This window comes from Chelonia mydas, chromosome 7 (genome assembly GCF_015237465.2).
Source record: "Chelonia mydas isolate rCheMyd1 chromosome 7, rCheMyd1.pri.v2, whole genome shotgun sequence".
NCBI lineage: Eukaryota > Metazoa > Chordata > Testudines > Cheloniidae > Chelonia > Chelonia mydas.
In genome coordinates this window covers 110,133,870-110,154,857 of record NC_057853.1, presented here as the reverse complement: position 1 = coordinate 110,154,857, position 20,988 = coordinate 110,133,870, and the positions used below count along the sequence as shown (strand labels likewise).

At 41.2% G+C, this 20,988-nt stretch overlaps 1 protein-coding gene across 2 annotated transcripts in view; it reads left to right on the top strand.

Annotated features, from left to right (window-relative positions):
* Positions 1–20,988, top strand: part of ATRNL1 (attractin like 1) — a 1,012,424-nt gene that overhangs the window by 512,640 nt on the left and 478,796 nt on the right. For both annotated transcript variants that reach the window (XM_037904761.2, XM_043551194.1), the window contains exons 23-25: positions 481–575; positions 2,778–2,856; positions 4,170–4,327. In XM_037904761.2, the coding sequence (XP_037760689.1) occupies positions 481–575; positions 2,778–2,856; positions 4,170–4,327 (332 nt within the window). The remainder of the gene's footprint in view (positions 1–480; positions 576–2,777; positions 2,857–4,169; positions 4,328–20,988) is intronic.

Genomic DNA, 20,988 nt, shown 5'->3' with positions numbered 1-20,988 from the left:
TGTAAAATCCATGCAAGTATTACAATAAACCTAAAACATTTAAGTGCATTTTTAACAAAAATTTAAACCATTTTTCAGTGTAAAAATCTGGAAACTGACAATGCTCCTACTATATTTTAAAGGACCTTTTGAAAAAAATACTAATTCAGGAGGCATGACTATCTTGGTAATAGTACAATTTACAATTCAGTGAAAAATAACTCTTGAATCTTTATGCTAATTCTTATTTCTCAAGTTTTGCTTGAGTTCATACTATTTTGCTTGAGTTCATACTTTCTGACTGCACTGACAGATTGTTTGGTGACAAATACATAAACATTGAAATGCCAAATGACTTTCTGACCTTTACCATTCGCCATATATTTGAAGTAAAAGTAATAGTAAATGTTCAGGTACGACAGGAAGTTTTTAATATTTTTTAAAATATATGTGCACCAGAATCCTACTTGGCAGTTTTTTTACAATCTGTTTTGCCCACAGACAGCCTTTTGATTGACTACCAGTTTACCTTCAGCTTACTACAAGAAGATGATCGCCACTTCACTGCCATAAACTTTATAGCAAACCCTGAACAGGTGAGAGATGTAATTAATCAACCCTAATGTAATTTTCTTCCAACCAAGGATATCAACTTTTCCATTGGATTTGATGGTGATTTTAGCTCTGCCAAGCACCTGTCAGGTATCTTGGGGATAATCCAAAACTTGTTGACATCACTAGACTGACTTTGACTTCTATGCAAGACCCATCTTTAAGCTTCTTTAACTTTCTGAAAAGTAGGTGTACTTGAGATAAATATCTCTAAATTCAGTCTCCATATTTTTGATATTGCAGCTTTCTGAAACACTCATATAATTTGTGAAATTATATTTCTGTCATTTTAGAGGAGCAATCGAAACAAATAGGTTTGCATTGTTGTTCTCTGTTGTTCTCTTGCAACCTCACTGCAACACAGGCATAGCACATGGTCTGATCAGCCACTCCAAAACATGGCAAATGTGTACCAGCCTTGGGCTGTTTAGGACATTGCTTTTAGCCAGTTTTCTGGTTACAGGCTTACGTTGTTGTTGCAAAATACACAGTCTTGGCTGACTAAGCCAGACTTTTTTTAGAAAAAGAGAGCTAGGAAGAGAAGAAATAAGATAGGGAAGGAAATGAGCACACAAAGGGTGCATGGGAAAGCTGGGGGGGAAGCTGTGACAAAGCCTCACATCCCAGGTGGTATTTGGGATGCTTCTGGAACTGGTTGAGGGGTTTTGGCATCTGGTGGCTCCCTCTGGCCTGATCTGGTCAGGATATTTCTCAGAATTTGGATGAAGAAGGTCAGGGGTTCTAGGAGATAGGGAAAGAGAGTGGCAGATATGTTGGGGAAGATTGTACCAGTAGCTAATTTTTTGTTGCAAAATACCCATCCCTAGATTTGTATAAAATTGAGTTATATTTTAATGTGTGTGCCCTCATGACCTAAAACGGAGAATTTCAGCAGAGGATAATTATGATGGTGCAGCACATAGATTATATGTTAAGAAGGTTTTGTGTTTAAGATGTCTCATCTCATTTGCCACTTAGGGCTCATCTACACTGCCCTACAGTTCAGAATACTTGAGTGTGAATAGAAGTGTGCACCCAGGTGCTGAGCTGTAACTCTCCAATGTAAATACTGTGGGTGTAAACTAAAAGGTTCCTACTTTGCATTAATGCAGTCCTGCTTGAAGAGGACTACACTACAAACCTTTTAGTTCGTGCCCACAGCATCCACATGGGGGAGTTACAGCACAGCTCTTTGGTATGCACTGCTGTTCACACCCCTGTAGCCCAAACTACAGGGCAGTGTAGACATAGCTTCTCTGTAGTACTGGGGACATATTTTCCTACTGTTTTCCTATTTCTCAGGATTTTCAGTCTCACTTTATGATGATGGGAAAGTGGCACAAAAATAACCCTAAATAAATAAATAAATAAAAACTGTGTAAAGGGCAGCAGAGACTGTTCAGAAATTTTCTGAGTCAAAACAAAATTTCAAAGTGAATGAGCGAATGGCCCTAATGCCCTATGGGCATCAATCTCGGCTAGAGATTGAGGCCCCGCCAGGCTGTGAGCCTGTAGTTACAGTGAAGCTTGTATGTTTGACTCTGATTTAAAAGAACTGGATGTATACATTTTGGGTGGTTGTATATTGGAAATGAAGTGAAGTTTATGGTGGACCTGATGTTCTGTGAATGTGTTTTGGTGTTAGTTTACTTTAAAGGGTGATTTCCTTGATTTGTGGTGATTATATTCCCAGGAAATTAATCTGAGCAATTTTATCTCAATGTTAGTTGAGTGTGAGAGTCAGAAAATATTTTCTAAAAGTGAAGGTTACTACAGTATATATAGTCTACCAAAGAAAGTGGTGGAAACCCACTAACTGGGATCATTTAAGTATAGACTGGATTAAATATGTTAGAATATCCTTTACTGAACAAATTTTTATTAGCAGGACAAGTAATTTTTATGAATATTTTTATTCATATATAGGCTGAGTTTTTTAGTTTTCAAAACATAGTGTTTCTTGATTTAGATCATTGGTGAAAGTTGTATCTCAGGGTCATGTCCTGCCAATGGTAGTTTTGCTCTTGACTTCACTGGGCCCAATGTTTGCAGTCTATAGTAGATATGTGAAAAAGGGGGAGAGTTAATACGTTTAATTATGTACAATAGAGGTACATTCAGTGCATTAGGCAGTACGTTTCTGTTATATTTTGTTAATTTTAATGTTACCTTTTCTTTATATCTAGTCAAACAAAAATTTGGATATATCAATTAATGCATCAAACAACTTTAACCTCAATATTACATGGTCTATTGGTTCTACAGGTAAGGAAGCATTTTGGCATGATGTCTTTGTCCTGTATGTCTCAAGAACTGTTCGTTTAAGTTATTTTAACATAATTGTCCTCTTTGTTGCTAATTTCAGTAATAAAATTTTATAAAATGTATTATTTTGCTATTATCATTATGCTAGTATTAGTAATACTTAAAATTCATATAATAATTTGTAATCTGAACAAAGCTTCATTAATATGTTAACTTTCTCTTCTATTCAATTAAAATTTCTTTGGTAGCAAAAGCTTGTACTCTATTTAATTTTTTTAAATGGCAGTGTTATGAAATGCTGTGATTTTAATTAAGATAAATTACATCCTAAACTACTGGGGAGACTGAGATTTTAATTTCGTTGTTTCAGTGTTCAAGCTAAAAATTTAATTATTAACCTTAACATTGATATCAAACAATAAAATTCATCTGTGAATGCTGATAAAAGGAGCTGCTTATCTGGTTTTTTTTCCCAACTTTGAACCCCATTATGCCTTTTGCTTTAATAAAGAGGAAGAAAAGCTTTATTTAGGAAGTTTCCATGAATTGGTTCTGTTGACTTTCTGAAAATATATCCAAGGAGAAGCACAATGCTTCCAACTTAAAATGTACATTTAAAAAAAAAGAATAAAACTAGGCCTTTAAAAATGGTTTAAGAACTTACATATTCTCGAGAATTTTTGCACTTAGTTGCGTCTAACAGTGTTTTATGGGAGGTCTTGAAAGCTTTGTTTTAACATATCCTTGCTAGCAAATTCTATTTTTTTCCATGATCATCTTTTTTACTTCACTAAGTCAGCAATGCCCTGATCAAACAGAATTGGTGAGAAGCCTTATGGTTTACAATAAATGATATATGGTTATCTGGTTTATTATTCATGTTTCTAAGAGCAGTTGAAACACTATAGCGATATTTTAAAATGTAGACAAATTCACTTTCCACACTTTAGTAACCTATGAATTTTTATTGAAATGGGATGTAAATTACTAGAGGAAACCGTATTAGCTGTGTAGTTAACCGGGATAAGCTTGCTATAAAACTCATATCAAAGTACATCTTCCATCAATTTTATGAATCATTCATAATCTTTTGAAATTGGCATGGGCGTATGAGTGAATTTTCTGTGTGTGTGTATACATGTGTGTCACATACTTGTATGTTTAATGTATAATATATAATAAACAGAAAAAAATGATAAAAGAATGTTAAGGTTGCAATGTCAAGCACTCTGAAGTAAAGTTAAATTGCAGTTGCCTGAGCAAACTTACTTTGGCCCCTTTTATGATAATTTAATATTTCTTTGTATTTTTAGCAGGAACAATATCTGGAGAAGAGATTCCTGTTGTTTCCAAGACTAATATCAAGGAATTTACAGATAGCTTTTCTTGTGAAAAATTCAACTTTCGGAGTAACCCAAACATCACTTTCTATGTGTATGTCAGCAATTTTTCCTGGCCAATCAAAATACAGGTTAGTTATAAATATTAAGCCATTTACTACTCCAGGTGATTATGAGAGGTTTTGTTTTGTTACTTAAATGAATATTTCCATTGCTACTGAGACTGCAGAAATGATTCTTATGTAGATAATATATTCTCCAGAGTATGATTTGTTGTATATATTTAGTCTTTCTGCAAACTGGAGTACCTCCAAGTGACTAATGACTTACTCCTGTTTATTTATGTTCCATTAATTATGACATTTGTATTGAGGGCTATTTTGTTTACAAATGTTTGTTCAAAATGAATGAGATTTTTAATCCTCAGTTGTACCCTCAAGGTAAAAATTAGTGCATAACAATAATATATGTTCTGATTAGGTTTTTGTAAACCATTAGCTTTCCTACTAATTGAATTTTAATTGGTTAAAGGTTTAATGTGTGTGCTGTACTATAGTGTGACAGCTTGTATACAGCGTTGTTGTAGCTGTGCTGGTCTCAGAATATTAGCGAGACAAGGTGGGTGAGGTAGTATCTTTGAATGGATAAACTTCTGTTGGTGAGAGAGACATATAACATTTGGTAAAGGTGTATTCAGTTAGAATTCATTTTCTCTTTTGGGACTTAAGCCAGCGAGGTGTTTAATACCCTGAATTTCTAGTGATATCAGTAGGAATTGATGGCACTGAGTATCTCTCACGATTTGTTCCTCTGTAAGGTGTAGGATTCTTCCGTAGTTGTTATACTATTTTGTGTTGTTTTGCTAGAAACTTCTGGAATTGCTGACATGGTCATATCAAGCATGGCCACCACTTGACTTATGAATGAATGTAGGGTCTTGCCCAGTGAGCGAGACCTTATTTTTAAGTACCACTGCAGACTGATAACATGTTAGAATTCCCCCCTCCCCATGCATTAACAACCAAGAGTCTGCGCAAACCACCGTAGCTCAGGATGCTCTCAGAGTGAATAAGTCATCCTGAAACTCTCTCTCCTTTTCTGAGTGCTTGTCCATATATTTTCGACTCTTGGAGCGCATGTGCCCCATGTACCCAAGCTTTTTTTTTGTGGCGGGGGAGGGCAGCAGTGTTTGTTGAAGCTGCACTTGTGCCCTAGGTGTCAGTCTGTCTCTCTTGCTGTGCGACTAACCCTTTGTACTATAAATAGTTGTTGAGATGTTTAGTGTTGGTGAGTCATAGTTTAGTCTTTCATTCCCTTTATTATAAAAAACAAGAAATAATAGTTTCTTAATTTCTCTATTGTGACTTTCCCAGTAACATGTCCAGCCCTTATGTCAGAGCCAAAGTCTCCTGGATTTAAAATCTGCCCGTTGTGTGATGCAGTGATGTTGCTTAATGTTGGTAATGCAAGGTTCCTATTCCTCTTGGAAGGAAGGAACACTATTCTGCTGAAGGGCAGACTTAGGTCACCCTCTCCAGGTCTAGCAAGAAAAGGCAGAAATCCCCTCATCCTGCCTCTCTTATAGAGGGCTTAAGGCCTAAAATGGGCCGGCCCGGCGTCTTCTCAGGCACTGGTCATTGTGCCTCTGAACTAGTTGAGTCAACCTTCAGGTGTCACCCAGTACTGATCCCTCAACACCAAGCCTCTTGACACCGGCAACTTCAGTATCCACCATTCCTGTACGGATGGCTTGTATCTACCTGTGCACAGCACTCCCTTTCTTGTTTGCGAAACCTTTCACAGTTATGAGTAACCTTAGTGTCCCGGGGCTGGCTAAATCACTCTACTTTCATCTGTGGCAAAGATACCATCCTCCCTACTAGCCGCTGCCCCAGTACAGTGCTGAGCACCTTAGCAGGACTAGCCACACTGTAAACTGAAATTTATGTGGGACTCCAATTACGACTTCTCTGCTTCTGGAATTGGAATATGCTTTAGAGTATTGACTACACTCACAGTTTGTTCAAGAGACCAAATAACCAAACATAGCCAAATTTATTGTCTAAAGACAAAGCAGTATACTACAAAAAGCAGACTTACATAGCTGCCTTCTGGAAAGTAAATTCTCTTAGTGTGTTTACCTTTTATGGAAGGTGTGCTTCAAAGATATGCATTTCAGCTACTAATATTTCTGGCATGATTTTACAAGTAATAAAACTCTTTACACATCACTTAAAGTTTAATACACTTGTTTGTGCCAGCTTTGTCCTTGGTACCTCCCCATATTTTTTCCATATCTCGTTTCGAATACTACATTCCAAGTGTTGATGTGCCATGAAAGTACTCCCTACCTGTACTCAGTGCGAAGTATTTATCAGTCTTTGCTTTGACAAGTTTCCTATTTTCTAATGTCACAGCTGACTTCAGCATTACAAAGTGTGAAACTGCAGAAAAACCTGAGAGTCTCTGGATTAAGTTTAGAAGTGTGAGCAACAAGGATGATGTCATGGTGTGAGTCTGCTATAGACCACCAGACCAGGGGGAGGAGGTGGATGAGGCTTTCTTCAGGCAACTAACAGAAGTTACTAGATCACCTGGTTCTCATGGGGGACTTCAATCACCCCGCTATCTGCTGGGAGAGCAATACAGCAGTGCATAGACAATCCAGGAAGTTTTTGGAAAGGGTAGGGGGCAATTTCCTGGTGCAAATGCTGGAGGAACCAACTGGGGCAGAGCTCTTCTTGACCGGCTGCTCACAAACTGGGAAGAATTAGTAGGGGAAGCAAAAGATGGGAACCTGGGAGGCAGTGACCATGAAATGGTCAAGTTCAGGATCCTGACACAAGGAAGAAAGGAGAGTAGCAGAATACGGACTTCAGAAAAGCGGACTTTAACTCTCTCAGAGAACAGATGGGCAGGATCCCCTGGGAGAATAACATGAGTGGGAAAGGAGTCCAGGACAGCTGGCTGTATTTTAAAGAATCCTTTTTGAGGTTACAGGGACAAACCATCCTGATGTGTAGAAAGAAGAGTAAATATGGCAGGCGACCAGCTTGGCATAACAATGAAATCCTTGCTGATCTTAAACACAAAAAAGAAGCTTACAAGAAGTTGCAGATTGGACAAATGACCAGGGAGGAGTATAAAAATATTGCTCAGGCATGCAGGAGTGAAATCAGGAAGGCCAAATCAGACTTGGAGTTGCAGCGAGCAAGGGTTGTTAAGAGTAACAAGAAGGGTTTCTACAAGTATGTTAGCAACAAGAAAAAGGTCAAGGAAAGTGAGGCCCCTTACTGAATGGGAGAGGCAACCTAGTGACAGAGGATGTGGAAAAAGTTAATGTACTCAATGCTTTTTTTGCCTTCGTCTTCACGAACAAGGTCAGCTCCCAGACTACTGCACTGGCAGCACAGTATGGGGAGGAGGTGACCAGCCCTCTGTGGAGAAAGAAGTGGTTGAGGACTATTTAGAAAAGCTGGACGAGCACAAATCCATGGGGCCGGATGCGTTGCATCCGAGAGTGCTAAAGGAGTTGGTGGATGTGATTGCAGAGCCGTTGGCCATTATCTTTAAAAACTCATGGTGATTGGGGGAGGTCCCGGATGACTGGAAAAAGGCTAATGTAGTGCCCATCTTTAAAAAATGGAAGGAAGAGGATCTGAGGAACTACAGGCCAGTCAGCCTCACCTCAGTCCCTGGAAAAATCATGGAGCAGGTCTTCAGGGAATCAACTTTGAAGCACTTAGAGGAGAGGAAAATAATCAGGAACAGTCAACATGGGTTCACCAAGGGCAAGTCAGGCCTGACTAACCTAATTGCCTTCTTTGGTGAGATAACTGGCTCTGTGGATGAGGGGAAAGCAGCGGGGGTGCTATTCTTTGACTTTAGCAAAGCTTTTGATAAGTCTCCACAGTATTCTTGCCAGCAAGTTAAAGAAGTATGGCCTGGAAGAATGGACAATAAGGTGGATAGAAAGCTGGTTAGATCATCGGGCTCAACAGGTAGTGATTAATGGCTCCATGTCTAGTTGGAAGCCGGTATGAAGCGGTATCATTCACTGCCTGCAATTTAACAAAAATATATGTAACCCAGGACAAATGTTCATAAAACACTGGTCCGGTTGTCCATTCAGTGAGTCCATTCCTCCTTTATTCTTAAGGGCAGGCAGTAACTTAGATCCCTGAGAGCAACTAATCAGAAGGCAGCAATCTACCCTGTCAGAATTACCTGCACTTCTCCACATCCATTGTGGAAGCAATTAGGGACACCAGCTGGACCTGTGCCTCAAGAGCTAGAGTTCCGCCCATCAGGGACCCATAATGAATGCCAGCATTGTGGTGGCAGTCCCAATTCCAAAGGATTATGTGCTGCCATGTATATCATAATGCCAACATGGGGCAAGTCGTGTGGTCTCCATCCTGTGACCCCATACTCAATCTGATCATCATTTGAGGATAAAAACACCAATTACCCAGTGGCCAGTGTTTAGCTGGAAGGGTCTTGGACTGAGTCCAGGAATAGTCCATTCAGATGCAAGTACTCAGGAAAAAGCCAGAATAAAGTCTTCACTGAACAACAGACCTTCCTACCAGCTATCAGCACACTCCCTAAAGTAAATAAAAGGGTCCCAAGTATATGGGCTGTATTTGGCGGGGCAGTGCTCCCCAGCTGGCAAAGTGCTACACTTCATAATGAAAATGTTATCTGAGGTCATCATTATTAGATCCCCCTTCCCTGTGTGAAAATCCTTCCTAAAGGAACTGTATGTAATTTTGAAATATGCTTAGTTATTAATTATTTTCTAAGAAAAACAGCCCTCTCAGTTATGTTTCCACAACAGTATTTCATTGAGCAATTACTCTTACAGTGTAGTTAGACATGCTGTTAAAATGAAGTTAGAATGCTCCAGTGTATTGTAAAGAATTAATTTAATCATTCAAAGGAAACTTGTTGAAAGTTTTACTGGTATGTTATTTGGTTCTTTTCCTGTATTAATGCTTCTAAGTTGAAAAAAAATCTTGGCATCCTGTATTAGTTTCAAAAACAGCAAAAAGGAATGAATCTAGTTATAGATTTGTTTTGTATTTTATTTGCATGTAGTAGAGGGAACTAAGGATGTTGTAGAGTGCTTTAAGCACTCAGGACTACTTCACATCACAGATTTCTGTGGTGTTATGTTTTAAAAAGAGAGAAAATCAGCACTCTTTTGATGACACTGGTTCCTGTTTCAGAGCTCAGAAGGTTTTATTTCCCATGTTAATAGACTGAACCTTGCAACTGAAGAAGCAGCTTAATAAAAGTCAAGAAGCACATTTGTCCTCATAAAAAAAATTTACTCGGTGTAGCATATTTAATTATTTTAGCATTCTTTGTTTTGGAGTTAATTTTAAATATTTAACATTCTTGACTGACAAATACTGATGTAAAAGCTCTGAGGAATAGAAGTTATCAGTAACTGTCATGAGGAGTTAAAACAATCTTTTGTTCATGATGTACCACAAATTCAATTACTTAATTAAAATGAAAACATAAGCCTTTGTATTGTAAATCTTTTTAGAATTTTGCAAAGGTCATTGGATGGAATTTTCACTTGCAAATGTGTGTATATATATAAATATACCAGTGCCTGTAGAGAACCTTTTCCCAGCAATGGTTGCATACATCAATTTGATAACTGTGATTTACAGCAAAAGGTTCAATTTCTAAGTACCTTACTGGTTTTCAGAGAGGCTGCCTAATAAATGCATATGGCTGTGTGTGAAGTCGTTATAATTCTTGAAATAACAAGTGGGTATCGATAATATAATTGTAAGACACATTAGCTTCCAAAAATGTCTTGATTTTTATATTGACTGTAAGGAAGTATCAATCTTCTAACAATATTAGAAGTGGGATGCAAACAAAATTTACGAAATTCCATAACCAGGCTGATAGACATTTTGCACCCATTTCTGCAAAGAGATGAAGACTTCCTTTGAGCTGCTGGATACTCTCAAATCTCATTGAAGTCAATGGGTTTTGAGGCAACCAACACATTGCAGGATCCTGTCCTTTGTAGGACTAAATCTGTTGTCAAAAAAAGGCTCAGTGACATGGGATAAGAATGAATTTTCAACCTTTAAATACGACTTTCAATATCCATGGAAAACTGTTGTTTGAGGTCACAATTTTAAAGCCACTTAAATGTAATGTAAATGATTATTGCCATTTGTTTTATTGTTATGATGTCCAAAAGTGTTGTGGCCCCTTGAAGAACAAATAAGTCATCATTTGAGCCACAAGGAACTTAAAAATTAATTTTAGGTGTGTCATGAATGAGAATAAAAACCAGGTGGGGGAAGGAAATGGGGTTAAGTAAGCATAGGGGTTACAATAATAAAATTACAAAATTATTCATTTATGTTGTGCACACATCTTGATGATTCCACTGAATTATCAGCTAATTCCCTTCTTGCAGTTGGCATACTAAAAACATTTGGCTTGTTTTAAACAAACAAAAAGCAAAAATCCAGATGTATATTTTATGAACATATCATAGAATCATAGAATATCAGGGTTGGAAGGGACCCCAGAAGGTCATCTAGTCCAACCCCCTGCTCGAAGCAGGACCAATTCCCAGTTAAATCATCCCAGCCAGGGCTTTGTCAAGCCTGACCTTAAAAACTTCTAAGGAAGGAGATTCTACCACCTCCCTAGGTAACGCATTCCAGTGTTTCACCACCCTCTTAGTGAAAAAGTTTTTCCTAATATCCAATCTAAACCTCCCCCATTGCAACTTGAGACCATTACTCCTCGTTCTGTCATCTGCTACCATTGAGAACAGTCTAGAGCCATCCTCTTTGGAACCCCCTTTCAGGTAGTTGAAAGCAGCTATCAAATCCCCCCTCATTCTTCTCTTCTGCAGACTAAACAATCCCAGCTCCCTCAGCCTCTCCTCATAAGTCATGTGCTCTAGACCCCTAATCATTTTTGTTGCCCTTCGCTGGACTCTCTCCAATTTATCCACATCCTTCTTGTAGTGTGGGGCCCAAAACTGGACACAGTACTCCAGATGAGGCCTCACCAGTGTCGAATAGAGGGGAACGATCACGTCCCTCGATCTGCTCGCTATGCCCCTACTTATACATCCCAAAATGCCATTGGCCTTCTTGGCAACAAGGGCACACTGCTGACTCGTATCCAGCTTGTCGTCCACTGTCACCCCTAGGTCCTTTTCCGCAGAACTGCTGCCTAGCCATTCGGTCCCTAGTCTGTAGCGGTGCATGGGATTCTTCAGTCCTAAGTGCAGGACCCTGCACTTATCCTTATTGAACCTCATCAGATTTCTTTTGGCCCAATCCTCCAATTTGTCTAGGTCCTTCTGTATCCTATCCCTCCCCTCCAGCGTATCTACCACTCCTCCCAGTTTAGTATCATCCGCAAATTTGCTGAGAGTGCAATCCACACCATCCTCCAGATCATGTATGAAGATATTGAACAAAACCGGCCCCAGGACCGACCCCTGGGGCACTCCACTTGACACCGGCTGCCAACTAGACATGGAGCCATTGATCACTACCCGTTGAGCCCGACAATCTAGCCAGCTTTCTACCCACCTTATAGTGCATTCATCCATCCCATACTTCCTTAACTTGCTGACAAGAATACTGTGGGAGACCATGTCAAAAGCTTTGCTAAAGTCAAGAAACAATACATCCACTGCTTTCCCTTCATCCACAGAACCAGTAATCTCATCATAAAAGGCGATTAGATTAGTCAGGCATGACCTTCCCTTGGTGAATCCATGCTGACTGTTCCTGATCACTTTCCTCTCCTCTAAGTGCTTCAGGATTGATTCTTTGAGGACCTGCTCCATGCTTTTTCCAGGGACTGAGGTGAGGCTGACTGGCCTGTAGTTCCCAGGATCCTCCTCCTTCCCTTTTTTAAAGATTGGCACTACATTAGCCTTTTTCCAGTCATCCGGGACTTCCCCCGTTCGCCACGAGTTTTCAAAGATAATGGCCAAGGGCTCTGCAATCACAGCCGCCAATTCCTTCAGCACTCTCGGATGCAACTCGTCCGGCCCCATGGACTTGTGCACGTCCAGCTTTTCTAAATAGTCCCTAACCACCTCTATCTCCACAGAGGGCTGGCCATCTCTTCCCCATTTTGTGATGCCCAGCGCAGCAGTCTGGGAGCTGACCTTGTTCGTGAAGACAGAGGCAAAAAAAGCATTGAGTACATTAGCTTTTTCCACATCCTCTGTCACTAGGTTGCCTCCCTCATTCAGTAAGGGGCCCACACTTTCCTTGGCTTTCTTCTTGTTGCCAACATACCTGAAGAAACCCTTCTTGTTACTCTTGACATCTCTTGCTAGCTGCAGCTCCAGGTGCGATTTGGCCCTCCTGATATCTTTCCTACATGCCCGAGCAATATTTTTATACTCTTCCCTGGTCATATGTCCAACCTTCCACTTCTTGTAAGCTTCTTTTTTATGTTTAAGATCCACTAGGATTTCACCATTAAGCCAAGCTGGTCGCCTGCCATATTTACTATTCTTTCGACTCATCGGGATGGTTTGTCCTTGTAACCTCAACAGGGATTCCTTGAAATACAGCCAGCTCTCCTGGACTCCCTTCCCCTTCATGTTAGTCCCCCAGGGGATCCTGGCCATCTGTTCCCTGAGGGAGTCGAAGTCTGCTTTCCTGAAGTCCAGGGTCCGTATCCTGCTGCTTACCTTTCTTCCCTGCGTCAGGATCCTGAACTCAACCAACTCATGGTCACTGCCTCCCAGATTCCCATCCACTTTTGCTTCCCCCACTAATTCTACCCGGTTTGTGAGCAGCAGGTCAAGAAAAGCGCCCCCCCTAGTTCGCTCCCCTAGCACTTGCGCCAGGAAATTGTCCCCTACGCTTTCCAAAAACTTCCTGGATTGTCTATGCACCGCTGTATTGCTCTCCCAGCAGATATCAGGAAAATTAAAGTCACCCATGAGAATCAGGGCATGCGATCTAGTAGCTTCCGTGAGTTGCCGGAAGAAAGCCTCATCCCCCTGGTCCGGTGGTCTATAGCAGACTCCCACCACTACATCACTCTTGTTGCACACACTTCTAAACTTAATCCAGAGACACTCAGGTTTTTCCACAGTTTCGTACCGGAGCTCTGAGCAGTCATACTGCTCCCTTACATACAGTGCTACTCCCCAACCTTTTCTGCCCTGCCTGTCCTTCCTGAACAGTTTATAACGATCCATGACTGTACTCCAGTCATGTGAGTTATCCCACCAAGTCTCTGTTATTCCAATCACGTCATAGTTCCTTGACATCACCAGGACCTCCAGTTCTCCCTGCTTGTTTCCAAGGCTTTGTGCATTTGTATATAAGCACTTGAGATAACCTGTTGATCGCCCCTCATTCCCAGTATGAGGCAGGAGCCCTCCCCTCACAGACATTCCTGCCTGTGCTTCCTCCCGGTATCCCGCTTTATTTATATCTAGTAAAAATTTATATGGAAACATATTGTAAAGATAGATTAGTTTTTAATTTTTTAAAATTCATAAGTGAACTATGTTCCGGCGAATCTTGCCAATAATCATTGCTAGAAGAAAAAGAACCCTGGGGGATAGACACAATATGATACGTGCACTGAAATCAATGGGACTCCAGAACCTGGGTAAGGATTTGCCTGTGTGGAACGCCTTGCAGGACTAGGGCCTTAAATTGCACAACAGTAAATTTTCTACTACATTTCACATTATATATCATTATTGAAAATGTATATTTTATAGATGTGTTATTAAAATAAATCTTTTTAAATTTTGATTAATAGATTAGATTAATATGATTAGTTTAATGGAGATGGAAACTACTGTTTAAATGTTGAGTGTTATCATAATTATGATAATGATTATCTTTTTCTTTCTGATACATTTAAATATAGTCTGAAACCTGAAACCTAAAATTGGGCAATTTAACTCTTTATAGTACTAGTAGTAATTTATTTCATTTTAGTTACAGTGCCAGTTATGACAGTAACAGATGATAACGCTGTGTGCTGTTCATATAAAATATTCATGATATGAACATATCCAATATAAAATTTTCAGAAATAACTTTCACATCAATAGCAGATTAAACTTGAGAATATCCAGAAGCATTGCTAGAATTTGATGGCATTATCCAGCTGTTGTCTGATGATTAGATAACACCTTTATTTCTTTGCTATATATAACGATGGTGCTTTTGAAATTTGAGTTAAAATGAATTAGTGCATGGGTACTAACAATGTGGTGTCAACTGCTAAACTGCTCCAGTAAGTGTGTATTTCATTACTGGTGCTCACATGCTTCTTTCTTCGAGTCCCCACTTTCCCCTGCCAGCAGGTTTAATATGGCTATCAAGAATATCTGTAAATTTTGAAAGAGTTGAGACAACTGTTGTTTCTCAGTGAGCAAAAGCACTACAAACAGTTTAGCTGATGGTTTAAAAAAGGACCAAAATACCTAATTAAGAGATAATTAGTCTTCAGTGATGCACAGTTTTAATCTCCGTATAAATTGAATGTCCAAGATAAGAACTCCAGTAACTGATGTGCCAATTGTATAGCTTTTTTCTCCAAACAGACCAAGGCACTGTCCATGTGTAGTTGTATTACACAATAGAGAGATGTAGATAACTTATATTTGGAAATACTCTGTCTCTGATGTTTTGTAACCAGATGTTGAGCTTTTCTTCTCTAATTTCCATTTCCCTTATCTAGTTAATTAAGAAAATTGTAGTTATAACATTTAGAATTTAGTAGGAAATATTGCTCAAAGAAAGCTTTTACTTGTTCTGGGCTTCTGTCAATATGGGAAAATAAAGCAAGTGCCTTTCTTCTACACCATGCAAAGGGGGGAAATAAACTTTTCTGCAGATGACAGTGTGCAGAAGCCTGGTCATACATTTAAAAAAAAATATAAACCCTTCAAAGATGAAGAGCTTTGTCAGCACAAACTATACATGGCCTGCTGAGCCATGCATGCCCAGGAAGGTCACAGATAGTGGCTCCAATGCAGTCTGAGTTATTTAAAAGTGAGGGTTTGGACTGCAGTGAAGCACAACAGAAATAAACAGATTTATTCCGGGGACGAATATTATAGAGCCACTGAGAAGAAAGATAGCTCACTGCCTCCTGTCTATCATTATGTTCAATTCTTGGGCCCTTCAGTTCTCAACAACCAAGCACTAGGCAGTCAGAAGTTACAGAAGTAGCTCTATGTCTGTAGTAACTTTTCTCAGTTGTCATAAGTGTGGTGGGGGCGACTCTGGCATGCGGACTTTGATGATTTCTTAAGAAAAAAAATGCCTTTGAGTAGAAGAGAGGCATTCTTTTTTTTTTTCCACTCTGTTCTTGGGACCTAATCTACATCTTTCTTTCTTTTGTGCTGAGAGAGCTGGGGCAAACTCCTTATCATCTGATCAGTATTTGTTTTTCTCAAAGGTAGGGGATTAATCTTCCAACTCTACAGCCAATGTGTTCATTTCCATGATAATCTGATCGGAATTGGAATCATGTTTTGCTAAGGGGGGGAATGGGAACATGGAATGGGAACAGGGACACAGGCAAGGCTCTGTGGCGTCAAAGTTGGGAAGGGGGACACTGAGGAAGGAAATTGGAATCATTGCTTGCTGAAAGTTCACCCCAATAAACATCAAACTGTTTGCACCTTCGGACTTTGGGTATTGCTGCTCTCTGTTCATGCGAAAAGGACCGGGGAATGGGAGGGTGAAGGGATAAGCCCCTCAAACATCTTGATGCCGTGTTTCATATGCATCGCTTCAGACGGGTGAGTGGCAGCCTGTAAGTCTCCCTCCCCAACAGTCTGCACAGCTGCTTAGAGGGGGTATGGTGAACTCTTGTGATGGTAGTTGCGGATTCTGGCAAACCAGGGTAATGGATTTTTTGGATAAATGGATAAGGAAGAACCAGGGCCCCTACCAGGTGCAGGGGTCAACTTGGGATGAGATTAAAAAGGAAATGGAGGCAGTGTTAGGGGACCCAGAGGGATGGGGGTGGCTGAGGAGCCCACTCTCCTTGGTATATATGGGTAGTGGAAGACAGTCCCTGCCCATGGGAACTGGATGCCTTCCAGGGAAAGGAGGCACTTCAGTCTGTTTGAGAGGTTTGAAGTAAGGGCAGCATTATGGGAAGCTGCCAGTAATCTTTCAAGTTTGGTGCTGGTTCAGCAAGGGCTGCTGAAGGGTTGTAAATTATTTAGGGGTGGTTAAAGACAATTTGGCACAACAGGGTTTAGAGTCAAAAGCAGAGTTAACGGACTGCCTTTAGAGACAGGAGCTGGGATTTGGTCCTGGGGGAGTGGAGGCCAAAAAAAAATGTTTCAAAGTGAAAAATGGCAGGGTTTGCAGGAGCAGGTAACGACCCCCACTCTTCTCCCAGAGCCAGGATGAAAACCTGGGGGTGAGGGTTCCCAAGTGTTTCAACCCAGGTAGCCTACTCTTAGCTCAAAGCTAACTATATCCTTTTCTTCTTTTCCTCCTTCTTTCTCTCAGGTTACTTAATTTGCTGCTGGTAGCCTGTTCTCAGGGTGACCAGATGTCCTGATTTTATTGGGACAGTCCCAATTTTGGGGTCTTTTTCTTATATAGGCTCCAATTACCCCTCACCCCCTGTCCTGATTTTTCACACTTGCTGTCTGGTCACCCTACCTGTACTTTAAACTGACCTCACAGGGTTAATTCATTTCTTTCCACCTCTTCCTGCTCCTCCCCACCCCCTTCCACACTTTTGTTTTTCTGAAGTTTTAACGGAGGGTACTTTGGATACTTATGTGAAATGTTCAGGTTTTTTTGTTTGGTTTTTATGGACAAAGCATGACGGAGGTCTGCTGTATTCCACTGGAATTTTTTAGAGTAAAAGATCCATGGGCAACTATGGAGACAAATGTTTTACTGCCTTTTTGAACAGTCTCAAGGTAAAGACAGCACAGGATAAGGCAGCTGTGTGGCAATAATTGTACTTGGTGGCTGAGTTGTTACAGGCAAATTGCACTACCTTAACGAACTAAATGTAGGAGTAAGTGATATAAAGAAGTAAGTAAAAAGTTATAAATAGCTTTTGCAGAAATTAATATTGTGGAAATGGTAAAAGGTAATAGTTGTGAAGATGTTAAAGAGTAACAGTTGTGGTGTTACAAGGAGGAAGTTTTTGGTTTGATGATAAAACCCAGTTATATGAATGTAACTGTATGTGCAACTCTGTGCAGTCACATTGGATGGAAGCTTGGTAATTAAATTATAGAAGGGGGTCAGATAGAGCGGCTACTACCACCACTATGTTTTTGTCCCCAGAAGCCTTTACAGCTATTCTGAGGGAAAATGGGCTCTTTTCCCACAGAAATGGTCTATAAGGGACTGCTGCAGGCATCAGGGTGGAGAGATAATCTGATCAAAATTATTTGACTATTGGGTAATGTAATCAAAATCACCAGAGGAATGTAAGGGGTTTCTATTGGAACTTAACTTGGCTGCCCCTGCTGTCTCTGGTTGTACAAGATGGGAGTGTAATCGGAGTACAGTTGTGTAAAAAATAATCACAGTGCAAGGGATGTTACGCAAAAGAGAATTTTGTGTGTGTGTGTGGATTATGTAAGGTTTTAAGGACCTAAACGGACATCATAGTTTGTAAAACTCTTGTTTTGTAGGTTTAAAATGAATTGGTTTGGTTCTGCTTTTTGTTTTTTTTATAATGCCACTGAAAATCCATTTGAATCATTCAAAGTGGCAAAACTAACAAACACTTTTTGCCAGACACAGGTAACTAGTGTTGTTTGAGTTTGGTATTTAGCATTTAACCCTTAAGGGTACCTCGCTACTTTATAAAGTTCAAAACCAAAGTTATGGCTGTAGTAAGGGGCAGCCAGAACCAGGAGAATGGAGGGAAATTATGAATTCCCCTTTTTTTTTTTGTCACAGAAGAAACAGTTAAAATTGATATGGCTAATATAATGTTATGGAGGTTAAACTATGGAAGGAATGTGTATTTTCCCAGGTCGTGTGCAGTATATATTGGAGAATGGGTAAAAGAAATGCAGACAAAACCTGGTACTTAATTAAAATCCTATAGGGCTCCAAAAGAAGCCACAATAGGTTGTGCTTTCTTTTTCAGATCTCTGTGTGTCTTTTGGAGCAGGAGATGAAAGTGAAAAGTAATCAGAACTAAGCACGCAAAATCTGCAGGGGCAGCTTGTTGCAACTGCCAGCAACTAGACACATTAAGATCTTGACCCTGTCCAAGGAGAAAAGGCAGTGTTTTGCTGGTGGCTTGGATGTTGGACCATACTGCAGTGGTCAGGACTCTCGGTGTTGCTGTGGATTATTATAGCGGCTGGTGTATTGTTAAGTATACTTGTGTTACGTTGCATATGGAGATAACCTATAAGTAATGTAGTAAGCTCTCCCCCTCTCCCCCCCCCCCCCCCTTGGTGTACTAGACAACCCATACCTAACCTTCTCAGGCCCACTATAATGGGAAGTCTGGAACACTAATTGGAATAGGTGTGGTATGTCCGTATGAGAGAAGGTACAGGGCACTACACAAGGGGCAGTGGGATAAATGGAATATCGACACCTTCCACCTTGATGTCTGGCCCTATCAGGAAATGTGTTGCCATAGGTCCTATGCTTTTCCAGGGGTACCTGGGCAGGAGGATCCCAAAAGAAAAAAAAAAAAGGGCGGGTGGAGTCTTAGGATATAGATATTCAGGCCTGTCTGCAAAGGCCTATACTTTAAAAATTAAGGTGTATTCTAATCACTTAGCTAGTTATAGAGGTACAAAACAAGAATCAAAATCAGTCTGCCTGTTTATACGTCTTCTCTCACTACGATAGTCTAAGGCCTTGTTCTTAGGCTAAAGCCTTTGGCTAAACAGCAGGGGCAGCCATAAGCTGGGAAGCGAACGATCACGTCCTCACCAGTCACACTGAAATAAGGCAGTTTTGGGCTGTTAAAAAGGTGATCCAATCTATCACCTCCAGAGAAAGGGAAGAGCCAAGAAGATTTAAAGAAAACTTAGTTTGATAGCATTCTGTTTGACAAGAACTCACTTATCAATAGCTGGGGTGTAAAATCCTCATTTCTTTGTTGTTCTATCACTGTAGTCCCCACCTCTCTATCGTTTGTCTGTATAATCTCTGTCTGGTTCCATGATTGTTTCTGTCTGCTGTATAATTAATTTTCTTGAGTGTAAACCAATTAAGGTGGTGGGATATAATAGGTTAGATAATCATGTTACAATATGTTAGGATTGGTTAGTTAAATTTCAGTAAAATGATTCGTTAAGGTATAGTTAAGCAGAACTCAAGTTTTACTATATACACCTCTACCCCGATATAACACAGTCTGTGGGAGCAAAAAATCTTACAGCGTTATATCGAACTTGCTTTGGCCCCCCTGCTCCTTGTCCCCTGACCGCCCCCTCCAGAGACCCCCCCATCCCTAATCAGCCCCAGGATCCCATCCCCTACCTAGCCCCCTGCTCCCTGTCCCCTGACTGCCCCGACCCCTATTCACACCCCTGCCCCCTGACAGGCATTCACCGGCAGCGGCGGGAAGTGGAGCAACTTGGCCCCAGCCCGCTCCACTCTGCCAGCTCCCAGCCACGGCGCTCTGCTTCCCGCCACCGGTGAGTGCAGGGAGGTTGGGAAAAGGATGCCCCCCGCACTCACCTGTGGCGGGAAGCAGAGTGATGCAGCCCCAGCCTGCTCCACTCCGCCAGCTCCCAGCCCCGATGCTCCGCTTCCCGCCACCGGTGAGTACGGGGAGGTTGGGAAAAGGACGCCCCCCGCACTCACCGGTAGCGGGAAGCGGAGCACCGGGGCTGGGAGCTGGCAGAGTGGAGTGGGCTGGGGCCAGGCTTCTCTGCTTCCACCACTGCTGGTGAGTGCGGGGGGGGCAGGATCCCTTCCCCCAAGTCCCCTCCCCCGAGCAACACGGCTGGGGCTGGGGCGAGGGAAGCAGAGCGGGCTGCTCCTGGCCCCCCGCTAATCACCTGGGCCACTCTGGGCCTGCAGGCCCCCAAAAGTCCCCCCCACAGCTCCTGCCTCCCTAACCCTGACGGGAGGGGAGGTGGCCTGTTTTACCGCATTGTATGTGAACCCGTGTTATATCGGATCATGTTATATCAGGGTAGAGGTGTAGTCTGAAGTCAATCAGGAGGTAGGGGGTGGGGAATTGGAATCATGTTGTGCTAAGAGGGGGAATGGGAACAGGGAATGGGAACAGGGACACAGGCAAGGCTCTGTAGCGTCAGAGCTGGGAAGGGGGACACGGAGGAAGGTAATTGGAATCATTGCTTGCTAAAGTTCACCCCAATAAACATCAAATTGTTTGCACCTTTGGACTTTGGGTATTGCTGCTCTCTGTTTCTGTGAGAAGGACCACGGAATGGGAGGGTGAAGAAATAAGCCCTCTAACAGTAGGGGATTAATCTTCCAACTCTACAGCCAACGTGTTCATTTCCATGATAAACTGCAAAAACCAATATATGAGTCAGTGAGACTCCAATGTCTTGTACATCCATTTTATTTTTTCTAATTCCCAAATCAAAGGGTAGTCTAAGGCCTGTTTTGGACCTTTACAGTCTCAAATTTATCAAGTACATGAGATTCTGCATGGTTTCTCCAGCATCTATCATTCCCTCCCTGGATCAAAACAATTGGTTTTCTCCTCTTGATTTTCATGATGCTCACTTTCATATCTCAGTCCTACCAAGTCACAGGAAGTTTCTGAGCTTCGTGGTAATGGGAAATTATTA